Below are 12,568 nucleotides of genomic sequence, written 5' to 3'. Positions count from 1 at the left end.
AGATGCTTCACGAATGAGCCACCCAGGCGCCCCTATAATGACTTATTTTTAATAATGACTGTTTTAACAACTGGTTTGCAAAATGCCTGAAAATCTAACAGCTCTCATGAGACAATATGAGGCAGCTCCAGCAGCCCCTGGACATGGCCCTTCTGGACATTCCACAAAACCTCACTCGGTTCCATCATATTGATGACATATAATTATTCGAGCAGGATGAGCCAGAATTGGTGAATATGTTGGTCGTATTGGTACAACAAATGTACTCCCAAGAGTGGGAGAGAAACCCTATGAAGATTCAAGGCCCTCCACATCCCTGAAGTTTCTAGAGGGCCAGTGGTCTGGAGCATGCCAGGTCATCCCTGTAAAGTAAAGGACAGATTATTCCTTGTCATATTTAACACAGTTAATGGTAACACCACTAATGCCTGGTCATCCTTTTATTCTAGAGGCAACATGTTTACATTTATGAGACCATTTCCAGTGATTGGCTGGAGCCCAGAACAGAACAGGGCTCCGTAGTAGCTCCACCACATCCAACAGACCCTCCGGCTGTAGAGGTCACCGTGGTGGGAAAAGATTCAGAGTGGTGTTCCTGCTGGTAAGCCCCCAAAGGAGAGTCACAACACAAACCCCTGGGTTCCTGATCAAGCCATGCTATCTACTGCAAAGAAGCGTATCCTATTAGGGGATAGCTCCTGCCTCGCTACTGGGCTTTAGTAGAGACAGGGCTCCTGACATGGGACATCAAATGTCCATGGGGTTATCGGGAACTGCCCATCATGAGCTGGGTTCTATCAAACCAGTCAAGGGATAAGGTCAGGAGTTACAGCTTTAATTACCGTAAGATAGAAATACTATGTCCCAGATCAAGAATGAGCAGAACCGAGTGCTGCACAAGGCCTATGAGCAAGTGGTTCAGCTCTCCACGCCATCCACATTCTTGCTTCTACCTCTCCCTTTACTCACACCGGTGGCTGCACTGGGGGCGTTCCAAGTTATCTACTGCTGCATAACCAATTGTCCCCAAAATTGGTGACTTAAGCCAACAACTATTTAATGGTAGCTCATAATGTTGTGAGCCAGACACAGGGAAAGTTTGGCTGGTGTTTCTTTTGTTCCATGTAGCATCAGATGGGATCACTTGGAGGGGTGCAACCGGTAAATGGACTGCTCTAGAGCATCAAAGAAAGCTTTATTCCTATGCTTAGTACCTTGGTTTGTTCAATCATAAGTCTCGGTTCTTCTGGATTGCTTTCCATCCACCTGTTCTCTTAGGACCTCTCCACATGGTGCCTCAGACATGGTAGTCAAACTTCTTACATGGTGACTCAGGGCTGTAAGAGACCAGGGTGGGACAGCCAGTTCTCATAACACAGTCATAGCCAAACCTAGACTCGAGAGGAATGGAAATGGACTCCCTTGATGGGAGGATTGTCCTAGAGTTTGTAACTACCTTTAATCTGCCTTGGAGGGAGGTGTGCCTTATGACACAATGACGGAATGAAAAGAAACTGACCTTGGTTCATGATGGATCCACTCAATGCATAGATGAGAGCAGAGCACGAGTGCTGATGACCATTTGGACCGTAACCATGTAGGCTGTATCCTAAGAATAGCAGAGTTCCAAGGAGCATGGCCCTGAGTGTTTTTTTGGGGGAGAACTACCATACTGACTCTGAATCGTCTACCTATGGGTTTTGACGTGGAGTGAAATATACTGCTGGCCTTGTAAAGCCATGTATTTTCACGTTTGTTAATGGTAGCACAGCCTAATCCTGAGTGAAACCGCCAACTTACAGAAGAAAGTACTAAGCTTCAGGGAGGGTAAATAATTTGCATGGGAAGTAGAAGAGTCAGACTGGTTCGGTCCTGGGTGGTCCCGGCCGTATGCCATCCCGCACCTTCCAGTGTGTTGGTTCAGCCAGCTTTCACACACTGCCATCAGACTTAGCTATGAAACCTAAAAATGGATGTGCCAGACTAAACAACCCAAATACCTTTCAGCGTACAGAAACAGATAAATCTCATAGAACACTTGGAGCAGTGAAAATGGGTAGATTATACTTGTGAGCAACAGTATGGACAAATATGCCAGAAATCTGCTGAGTGAAGAAAACAAGATCAAGGAGACTATATAAAGCATAGTACTCTTCATAAATCGTAAAAGCAACCAAGGCAATTCAGTGAGGAAAAGATCGTCTTTTTGAAAATTGTCCTGGGACAATCAGATACACATGTGTGTGCACACACACACACAAGTATTTTCATCTGGACCTCCTTACCTCACACCATACACAAATACTAATTCAAAAGGGATCACAGACCTAGCTGCTAACCTATAAAAATTCTAGAAGAAACTTTAAAAATGGATATTCTCCTCAAATTGCTCTCTGTATACAATATCTACCAAAAAAGGAGGACTTTTTTTTTAAAGACATTAACAAGCTAATCTTAAAACTTATATGGGAATATAAAGGACTGAAAGTAGCCAAAAGAAATTTGTTAAAAAAAAAAAAAAGAGAGATGGAGAAGTTATATACTCTGATTTCCAAACTTATTATAAAACTTGAGGATTAAAGACTGTGTACTAGTGACATAAGGACAGACATATAAATCAATGGAACATAATGGAAAAACCCAGAAATAAAGACTTGTATTTATAAGTATTTTCAGATTGTCCTTTGAGAGTGCATGAGTTTTTTTCCCCAATCATGAATAAAGGAAAAGTCACAGTAGGTTTTTGACTGAGTTTGGCTTACATCTCTGAAGCGATAATCTAGATGTCAAAGCAGTTCTACAAACTCTTTCCTGGGCACCATTAAAGAGACAGGAGAGAGGCCTCTTCTCCAGGAAGGCTTCAGCAGGGCAGTGACCAGCCCAAGACTGCCCATCAGTGAGGTAGTCACACCGGGAGGTTTGTGTGCATCTGAGACATTTGTTTTATGACCTGGTGAGATCAGCATGACCTTTTACCTTGGCTGGTGCCCTGAATTTGTCGAAGGGCAAATGGAAAGAGATCTTTCTGCCTCTGAAAACATTTATTGTGACACAGAGGGAAAAAAAAAGTCAGATTGACAGTGTGCTAGGAAGCAGGGAGGAGGTCAGGTCCTGGGCGAAATCCTAGCTGTGACTCAGCAGAAGGGCACGGGGACAGCCCTTGCCCTGCCCCTTGGCATGGAAGGGAACTACACAGAGGAAGGGAGGAGGGAAAAGAGAGAGGTCAATGTCTAGGTTTGTTATTCTGATTCCTTGCAAGCACAGTGTTTCTCAGAATCCAGATCCTGTCTGGGTGGGGAATCCCCTGAATTAGTTATTCCGGGAAAGTCCCAGGCGGGCCCTTGAAGTAGCTGCATGCTGGAAATCCCCTATGGCTGAGGAGAGTGTGACAGTGGCACCTTAACCCTGCCAGTCCTGGGAGCGCTGCCCTTCTCCCCAGGCTCTGTCTGCTGCACTCACGGCTCTTTGCTGGCGGCTGCCCAGTGGTCTAGGCAGGGACTCCCACCCAGGGATGCTCCTACCAACTATGGGCCCGGAGCTCTCCTTGCTCATTCCTCACAAGGCTCCTTGCAGGCTCTGATTTCCTTTGTCTGTCTGTACCCCTTCCCTGATGTGTACCCTTCCGATGATGCAAAGTATGCATGCCATGCCCTCCCCCTTTCCCTTCCACTGGGGGGAGAGTAGTAGACGGACAGCAGTAGAGATTTGCATTTGAAGACTTGCTCACAGCTACTACTAATGTGACTGTGGGTGAGTCCACTGCTTGCTTCTCAGTGGAGATGCTAATATTTACCTCATTAGAAAGCTAGAGCAGTTCATCAGGTGCCTTTTACTAATATCTTGTGCAGTTCCTGAAATATGATGAGTACTCATCAAATGTTATTTTCCATTTTTTGTTATTCACTTACCGATTCATTTATTTTTTTTTAGTTCATTCATGCATTTGGTAAAAGTTAAGTATTTACTGTACCAGACAGCATGCCCGGGAAGTGCTGGAGACCCAAGTTAATCAAGACACAATCATGACCCCCCCAGATCTCCACTGTTTCATGGGGGTGAATAGACAAGTAAGCAGATGATCTTCCTGCTGGAGAAACTTGCCCTGAGGGGCTTGTGGAAGGCGAATGATTGGACAGAGGATGGGCACATGAGTCAGACTAGGACAGGAGTTAGGGAAGGCTTCCTGGAGGAGGCACAGCTTACATCTTGTATCTGTATAAATCCCTGACACTGTGGGTAGAGTTGGAAGGACACACATGCTCTTTGACCTGGTGGCAGAGAGCTGTATGTCCAGGCATATGCAGGGAACTAGGAATCGTGCACAGAAGCTGCTAGACTTGCAGATCTGCAGCTCTGGTCTGGGCTGGGGGTACAGCTCTGACAGACACCATTCCTGAGAAATGTGGTTCCTGGGCTCTCCCTGCAGGAGCTTCTCTCGAGATTCCCTGCTCCCCTGAGAAAGGAGACCTCTGCCCCAAGATGGTGTAGGCTGCCCAGGCAGGAAAGGCAAAAAGGGGAAGGACGAGAAGAATGATTTAATGCTAAGCAGCTTTAGACACCTCCTCTCTGCTTCCCTTTCTAGAAATGAGGCAAAGGTCTAAGACGGTAATGGGCACAGGTGAAATGTGGAAGTGAGGAGCCTTGTGAGGCTTTCCCTTCTCTTCTTCCTGCTGTGGGCTCGCTCCCTGCTACCTTCCACCTGATCAGACCTTTTCTGCACGGTTACTGGTGATGTTTCAGAATCCGCAGATCCTATTGGACACTGGATGCAGGGCTGCACCTGCAGATCCAAGATCACAATCTTGGTTTCTGCACACAGGGCATGATAGGAACCCAGAGAGGCATCTGAAGGGAGACTGGCAGGGCCCACTGTCTCCAGTCTGTTCCATCAGGCACTCTTCCCCCTTCATACCCATCCTATGTGCTTGAAAAGTATGTCTACCCCACAAAATACATTTAAATAATAATTTTCCAAGTTTATGGCTATCTAATAAGAGCTTCAAATAGAAGAACCTGATTTATGTTGAGTTTTTTTTTTGAAATACTGGATTGGTTCTGGGATCCCATTACTCTATATAGGCACTTCTATAAACCCAAGTTCTCCAGGATGGAAAGTCCTGCAGTAAAATGGGATCATTTGACACCTATTAGTGCTGAAGGTACAGTAAATGGCCACTAAGAACACAGCAAAAAAGATGATAATGACATTTTTATGGGATTTTTACTTTGAAAAAATTGGGAGTACCTTTCATAAAGGCTGTTTTGAGAATGTGTTTTGTGGCACTGTCCTGAGAGTTTGGGAGAGGGCAGTGATTCCTTTGGAATGTTAGGAGGATCAGAGCAGCCAAGTAAACTCGCTGAGGGCACACAGCTTGTGCCCTCCCTTTTTTGTCCGGATCCAAACCTCCAGAGCCAAGGAGGAAGGAGCATCACGGGTGTGTGTGCGAGGACCGGGAGTAGGGAGTGTCCAGGAGTCAAGGTGGGAAGCAGAGTCACCGTGGTGTGAGAGCCGATGTGTGCTGTTCTGCTGCACGAAGGTGGGCTTAGCACTTGATTGTTGGGCTAGGATTGTTCTAAGTACTAGATTTGGTTTGCAGGTTCTGTGACAGGATAGGGACAGTGCTAGAGAGCTCAAGACACGGGAATGTAAGGTCCATTTCACAAGCTGTTTTCTGAATTCCCTCCAATCATCTCATGTTCAGACCGGAAAACAAACATCTAAGGACTTGAACAGACTTGCACAACTTAAGGTAGCAAGTGGCACCCCGGGACTTGAACTCCCATCTCCTCTCACAGCAGCCTGTGTATCCTGTGTGATCTCCAGTCATGCCTCCCACTCTGCCGGGCTGGTGTGAACTGTCTGCTCACGGTCACATCACTCCTCATGGACTCCTACATCCTCTCCTGGGCCTCCCACTCTGCTGGGCTGGTGTGAACTGTCTGCTCATGGTCACATCACTCCTCATGGACTCCTATATCCTCTCCTGGGCCTCCCACTCTGCTGGGCTGGTGTGAACTGTCTGCTCATGGTCACATCACTCCTCATGGACTCCTACATCCTCTCCTGGATCTCCCACTCTGCCGGGCTGGTGTGAACAGTCTGCTCATGGTCACATCACTCCTCATGGACTCCTACATCCTCTCCTGGGCCTCCCACTCTGCCGGGCTGGTGTGAACAGGCTGTTCACGGTCACATCACTCCTCACGTACTCCTACATCCTCTCCTGGGCCCCCCACTCTACCGGGCTGGTGTGAACAGGCTGTTCACGGTCACATCACTCCTCACGGACTCCTACATCCTCTCCTGGACCTCCCACTCTGCCGGGCTGGTGTGAACAGTCTGCTCATGGTCACATCACACCTCATGGACTCCTACATCTCTCCTGGACCTTCCACTCTGCTGGGCTGGTGTGAACAGGCTGTTCACGGTCACATCACTCCTCATGGACTCCTACATCCTCTCCTGGGCCTCCCACTCTGCCGGGCTGGTGTGAACTGTCTGCTCACAGTCACATCATGCCTCACATACTCCTACATCCTCTCCTGGACCTCCTAATCTGCCCGGCTGGTGTGAACAGGCTGCTCACGGTCACATCACTCCTCACAGACGCCTACATCCTCTCCTGGGCACCCTTGCTCTCAGGAAGGCCCCTGAGTGATGGCATGGGGCAGGTTCTTGAAAGCAGCAAGAGATGACCATCAGACAGTAAAGGTCTTGAAGTGGGTGAGGGCCCAGGGCCCCAGGCTGGGCAGTCATAATACAGGACTGGGAGTGGTGGATTGTTAACTGGGGAAGTTCTGAACAGAGAAATGTGTTTGATCAGAGAGTATTCTTTTTTTATTGACTCTGCCCTAGTGAAAGTGAAAGAAAATTCACGATATCATGAAAACAAAGGGCACAGGCACAGTGGTTCAGGCAGGGGATTTCCAACTCAGCTCTTATATAAGCCGGATGCACGTCCTTTTCCTCAGCCTCCTATGTCTGCTCCCTTGATTGCAAACATGGCATCCAGTGCTTCCTGCCTCTGTGTAAGTTGGGGCTTGAAAGTGGGGATGGGGAGAGAAAAAGCACCTCCAAGGGATGGGGAGTGAGTCTATGAGGGATGTGGGGGCAGAGTGGCTGGGAAGGCATCCTGCAGGGGATGAGACAGGCTCTGATAGCTACCGAAGCGGAAGGAAGATTCTGGGAATACAAGCAGCTCATTTGGCTCCTGAATGCTCTTGCGTGTCAGACCCAACTGGCCACTGTTAGGGGAGGATGGTGGGAAGTGGGAGTGGGCTTCGTAATCACAGGGCTGGATTTGAAACTATGGGAATATTGTCTGGAGCCCTTTTTCCTTCTTCTGATTAGAGGTCCCTTGGCTCTTCAACTTCCTTCTCCTCCCAAAAGAGAGGCACACAAAACCCATTTACTCTAAGCTGTTAATGATCTGATACATGAGCCTATAAAGAGTATGGGCACTATAGATGGGCTGGCATCAAAGTGGTCCTTAGCATGGAGGGGCATCGGTCCAGTGAGGAAATGTCTGTGATGTCCAACTGGGAAGATGGTTTTGAATGGAGCATGAGGGAAGTCCTCCCAGGCTTTCCAGTGACAACACGGAGGTGAGCTTGCCCAGCTTCAGACTATGGAAGGAAAACTTAGATCTGGCCCTACCTTCTGTGAGTGAGGCCCTGGTCTAGCAACAGGAGGAGATCATATTCTGCAATAGGTAGATGTAAAAACACAGGAAGTCCGGGGAACAAGTCACACTGAACACAGTGTCACTGTAATGTGTGAGTTATGACAAGGCCACGGGACATTAAGAAAGAAACCAGGAGTACAGAGAATATGTGTCCTGGCCAGGGTTTCCTTCTAAAGTAGTCATGGAGAGCAGTGTGTGAGCATCCCATGAGGCTGACAAGTCTTGGGAATTCTCTTTAGGAGTTGTTTTTAGTGTCTGGTATATAATTTGGGATGCTTTGTAATTGTATTTAGTTTTTGACATTTGACAAACTTTATCCAGATAGGAGGCAGGCAAATAACGTGGGAAATCACTAATGACATTGGGATGAATGAGAGGTATGGTTGTAAAGCAATAAGACTGATTTTCCTGTGTTATAAGCTTGAAATTCCCAAAGAGAAGTTCCAAGAAAGGGAGGGACACAACTTTTGTAAAGGAGCTGGAGGACCAGGCAGGCAGGGAGGGTGGGGCTGGGCAAGGAGGGGACAGTGGTGTAAAAGATGGCAGGCATTCCAGGCACCTTGATTTGAGGTCTCTTGGCCTTCATTGTCCAGGTGAAGGTCTATTCTGAAGAAGGGACATCAATGACCTTCACTGCTAACGTGAGTGACAGAGTGAAGAAGATCAATGAACACGTCCGGGCTAAGACCAAGGTTCCCGTGCAAGACCAGGTCCTTTTGATGGGCTCCAAGACTCTAAAGCCCCAAAGGAAGCTGTCATCTTACGGCATTGACAAGGAGACGACCATCCACCTCACTCTAAAGGTGGTGAAGCCCAGTGATGAGGAGCTGCCCTTGTTTCTGGTGGAGTCACGTGATCAGGGGCAGCGGCACCTCCTCCAGGTGCGAAGGTCCAGCTCAGTGGCCCAGGTGAAACAGATGATAGAGACCAAGACCGCTATCATGCCTGAGAAACAGATTGTGACTTGCAACGGCAAGAGGCTGGAAGATGGGAAGACCATGGCAGATTATGGCATCAGAGGGGGCAATTTACTCTTCCTGACAGCCCACTGCATTGGGGGGTGAGCCTGCCAGGAATGGGTGATATTAGGAGCAAAAGAGCTTACTGTTAGCTCTTAATCCACCCACATCCTTTGATGATTTCCCCAAATTAACGAGAAAGATAAATAGAGAAAATTAGGGGTGAAGTGGGGAGGAAGACTGCAGAGAACTTTCTAACTCCATGATTTTTTGATCTAACGTAATTGATTAGGTGGCTGGATTGTGTATATTACTGAAAACAGAAAATAACATTTTAAGGCACAGGAGAGAGAGCATCAAAGCCAGCTTGCAATTTAATCCTCTCCTGGTTCCCTCTGATTTTTAGAAAAATTCCTATTTCTTCTTCTGTCCAACAAGATAGCAAGTTTTACATTGGGATCCATGTTCCCCTAATTTCTGTGTTTACACCGATATATTTCATCTGTAATGTCACTCAATATGTTGAATCAAATTGAATTTCTGCTTATAGAGAACAGTGAAATGATTTATATTGAAGTGAGTTAATTTCTCTGGTATGATTATAATCTAATTAACAAAGACTTTAGAAATTCAACTAAACTACCTTCTCGGTCCTTATTTAAAGTTGTTTGGTATGAAATGAATCCTGGCACGGTGTGCCATCTTATTCTCTATGCCCCACACTGAATTCAACTGTTCTTATTTCTGGGGATGATGGTGGGCTTGGAAAGATACCCTCCCTCGGGACTCAGAGATTTTGTTCTCCAGTGGGGGCTCCTTGGGGGAGGTGTGGTTGTTGAGCAGTCTCTGTCCTGCCTGCGTTAGGGTCTAGCAGGTCTTCTCTAGGGGTGGGGGCATCATTTGGGTGGGGGCTTTGGGTTGGTCTCTGGTTGACTCCCAAGGCTCTGCCCGGGTTCTGGCTGACAGAGCTCTTTCCTGTCTGCCTCCTGCACCCCTGGTGTCTGCTCCTCTCTGGGGAACTTGGGTCCCTTCCTCCATCTTCCTCCCCTTACTCACTCATCTGTCTCACTGTCCCTCTTGGGTCTCATGACTGGTCAGGAACACATTTCCCTCACCATCTAAGACATGTCTAGTCCCTTCTGTTCTTAACCACCTTGTGCAGAGGAGATCCCTAGCTTAACCCAACCAGCACAAGCCCCACTTAGGGGAGTTCCTTGTTACACTTTGGGGTCCAGTGCTCTTGGTGGCACTAGCGACCTGGCTAGGTGGGCATTAGGTTGGACTGATTTCCTGAGATGAGCAACTGTGGCTCCTTTTTTTTGGATGGGGTCTGCTGCAGGGTAGAGTCCATGATTTCTCTGTTAATTTGGGGGACTCCTGAAGCTAGACACCATGGGGTCTTCATGATGTGTGCCATCAGACTGGGAGAGAGTGAACGTTAACTGTCCTGTCATACATGATCTTACCAGCATATGGACTCTTCAGGAGTGGTCACAGTACCCCCTGAGGATGGGGAAGGTCCTCTCTAAATCATGCCTTCTCTCTTCATCAGCTTAAGAGAAAGCCCGAAGGCCACTTCCCCCTCCCTGAACCTGTACATAGGGAGGGTAGAGGGATTTGCCCTCAAGCACAGGAACATTTCCTGAGCAGAGGGTGGGACCTCCCCAGGGACCTTGGACTCCCTGAGGACAAATCTTGCAGATTCTCACACGGAAATGGGCAGGCTAAGGCTAACTGCCTTCCCAATGGGCACTCCCCTCCGTGGGCCCTGGGCTAACACTTTCTTCCCTACCTCCCCCACCCCCGCACTCACCGTCCAGCCTGCCCTCTCCGCAGACTCCCCAGGAGCTTCCTGGCTGCCCCCTTCACTTCCTCATTCCTGACGGTGTAGATGAGCGGGTTGGGGGCCGGGGTGACCACGGTGTAGAAGAGGAAACGAGCCTGCCCCGCCCCTGGTCGGAGCGGCGCGTGGGCTGTAGGCAGGTGTCGCTGGCCGAGCCATAGGGGAGGCAGACGGCGGTCAGGTGGGGCCCACACGTGCCCACCGCTGTCCTGAGGCCGCCCGGGACCGCAGGCCCCAGATGGCGCGGGCCACGGCGCCACACGAGGCCAGGATGACGGCGGAGGGCAGCGCCGGTGGCCCAGGAAGCAGTGCGTGGATGAGGGTCGAGCTGCCCGCCAGGGTCAGGAGGGAGCAGAGCAGGACGCGGGCGAAGAGGACGGGCTGCAGCGCGGGCCGGTCGGAGAAACCCGGCGGGAGGAAGCGCTCCTCGGCGCTGTGGTCGGCCTGCGGGAGGAAACTCCGAGTGTCTGCAAGGACGCAGACGGAAGGGTGACTTCACCCCTGCAAGCGAAGGGGAGCCCGGGAGCCCGGGGCGTGGGGGCGGGGAACGGGATGGAGCGAGGGGCGCACGGGAGCGAGGGGGCGGGATGGGAGCGCACCGCGCTGTCTCATTACAGACCTGAGCCCTGACTTTGGGAAGCCAGCACTACCTTAGGATAGCTTAGCTGAGGTATTTAGCAGGCTCTTTGGGGGAGAAAGAAGCTCCACTTTGTAGAAGAACAAACTTAGATTCGGAAAGGGGAGATTGCCCAAGGTCACAGCTAGTGAGTGGCCCTGTGCGACTTGTGGTCAGGCTTGTTTCCTTTCCAAATCAGTGCCTTTTCGGCTGCTTCCCGGGTTCTGAGGGTCCTCCTGGGGGCCAGAGTAGAAATCTGATCTTCCTCCCATAGAACAGTCCTTCAGATATTTGAAGACAGATTTCCCCCTGAGCTTCCCTCCCCTTCTTCTAAAGTGTGTGGTGCCTAAGAATAAGTGTAATACCCTAGGCTTGGTAGAACCAACACTTGGTAGCTTAGAACTATATCACCTTCTTTGTTTCAGGGGCTCTACTTCTGTGAATACAACCATTAGCTGAATACTGAGTGTCAATCTGTGGGGAATCTCTCTTCTAGGTGCCACCAATGTCCATGCCCCTCCTGCTTCTCCCTAGTGTGATGGTCATGATCTACGGGCCTTGAAACCCACAGTCATCTGGCAGAACACCAAGCTAGAAGCCAGGAGCCCTGGGTCCCACCTAGCATAACTGCCTTTGGCCAGGTGGATTATTTGATATGGAGAAGTAACTGCATTTCCCTTTGCCTCTGTGTTTCCATGTGTAAAAGGAGTCGTCTGAACTAGATAACCTCCTGGGCTCCTGGATTATCCCCCAGCTCTCATTGCAAAAAGAATATTTGTCATTTGAATGAAAAGGGGACCCGACACAGAAGCCTTTTACCCTGGAAGAGTGATGCTGAGTCACATTTCCTAATGGTACAGAAACCATATGGTTGATGTGATGACTAAATATTACAGCGAAATCTTGGTACTTCACCTTTCCTGGCAGGTATCAGGAAACAGATAAACTTCATATTCACTATTCTGAGTTTAAAAATCATAACCCCCCGGGTGCCTGGGTGGCTCAGTCGTTAAGCGTCTGCCTTCGGCTCAGGTCACGATCCCGGGGTCCTGGGATTGAGCCCCACATCGGTCTCCCTGCTTAGTGGGAAGCCTGCTTCTCCCTCTCCTGCTCCCCCTGCTTGTGTTCCCTCTCTCGCTGTGTCTCTCTCTGTCAAATAAATAAAATCTTTAAAAAAAATAAAAATCATAATCCCTTATTTTTTTATTTTTCAGGAAAATCTCTTTTCCCCCCAGAGAACATCATGCTTATATGGTTCAGCTTATGCTCATTAAGCAGAACAGGTGTTCATGGTGTGACTAAGAACAAGGGTTGGGACGTCAGACTGCGTGAGTTCGCCTTGGCGCTGCCATTTCCCAGCTGAACAACCCTGGGCATGTGGCTTAACCTCTCTGTGGCTCAGTTTCCTCACTTGAAAGTGGAATTGGTTAAGTGGGTTAAGCACGTAAAGCTCTTGGAACAGTGC

At 48.9% G+C, this 12,568-nt stretch overlaps 1 protein-coding gene and 1 long non-coding RNA gene across 2 annotated transcripts; one reads left to right on the top strand and one right to left on the bottom strand.

The window, feature by feature from the left end:
- Nucleotides 1–32: 32 nt before the first annotated feature.
- On the bottom strand, nt 33–11,735 carry LOC144379148 (uncharacterized). Its single transcript, XR_013441509.1, has 3 exons — nt 10,458–11,735; nt 1,215–1,337; nt 33–362 (listed from the first exon to the last, which is right to left on the bottom strand). It is a non-coding gene; the product is annotated as an uncharacterized LOC144379148 (long non-coding RNA).
- On the top strand, nt 5,545–9,283 carry LOC144379147 (ubiquitin D-like). Its single transcript, XM_078055844.1, has 2 exons — nt 5,545–7,029; nt 8,279–9,283. The coding sequence occupies exons 1-2, from the start codon at nt 6,811–6,813 to the stop codon at nt 8,747–8,749; spliced, it is 690 nt and encodes a 229-aa protein (XP_077911970.1). The 5' UTR covers nt 5,545–6,810; the 3' UTR covers nt 8,750–9,283.
- Nucleotides 11,736–12,568: the final 833 nt, after the last annotated feature.

The sequence above is a fragment of the Halichoerus grypus genome, chromosome 9 (genome assembly GCF_964656455.1).
Source record: "Halichoerus grypus chromosome 9, mHalGry1.hap1.1, whole genome shotgun sequence".
In the NCBI taxonomy this organism is placed as follows: domain Eukaryota; kingdom Metazoa; phylum Chordata; class Mammalia; order Carnivora; family Phocidae; genus Halichoerus; species Halichoerus grypus.
Note: the sequence above shows the minus strand (reverse complement) of the source record. Positions and strands in the feature narration are given on the sequence as shown.

Coding starts and splice junctions, on each gene's coding strand:
- LOC144379147 (XM_078055844.1), top strand. CDS start 6,811: ATGTGTTTGATCAGAGAGTATTCTTTTTTTATTGACTCTGCCCTAGTG. Junction 7,030..8,278: donor CCAGTGCTTCCTGCCTCTGT/GTAAGTTGGGGC, acceptor TTCATTGTCCAG/GTGAAGGTCTATTCTGAAGA.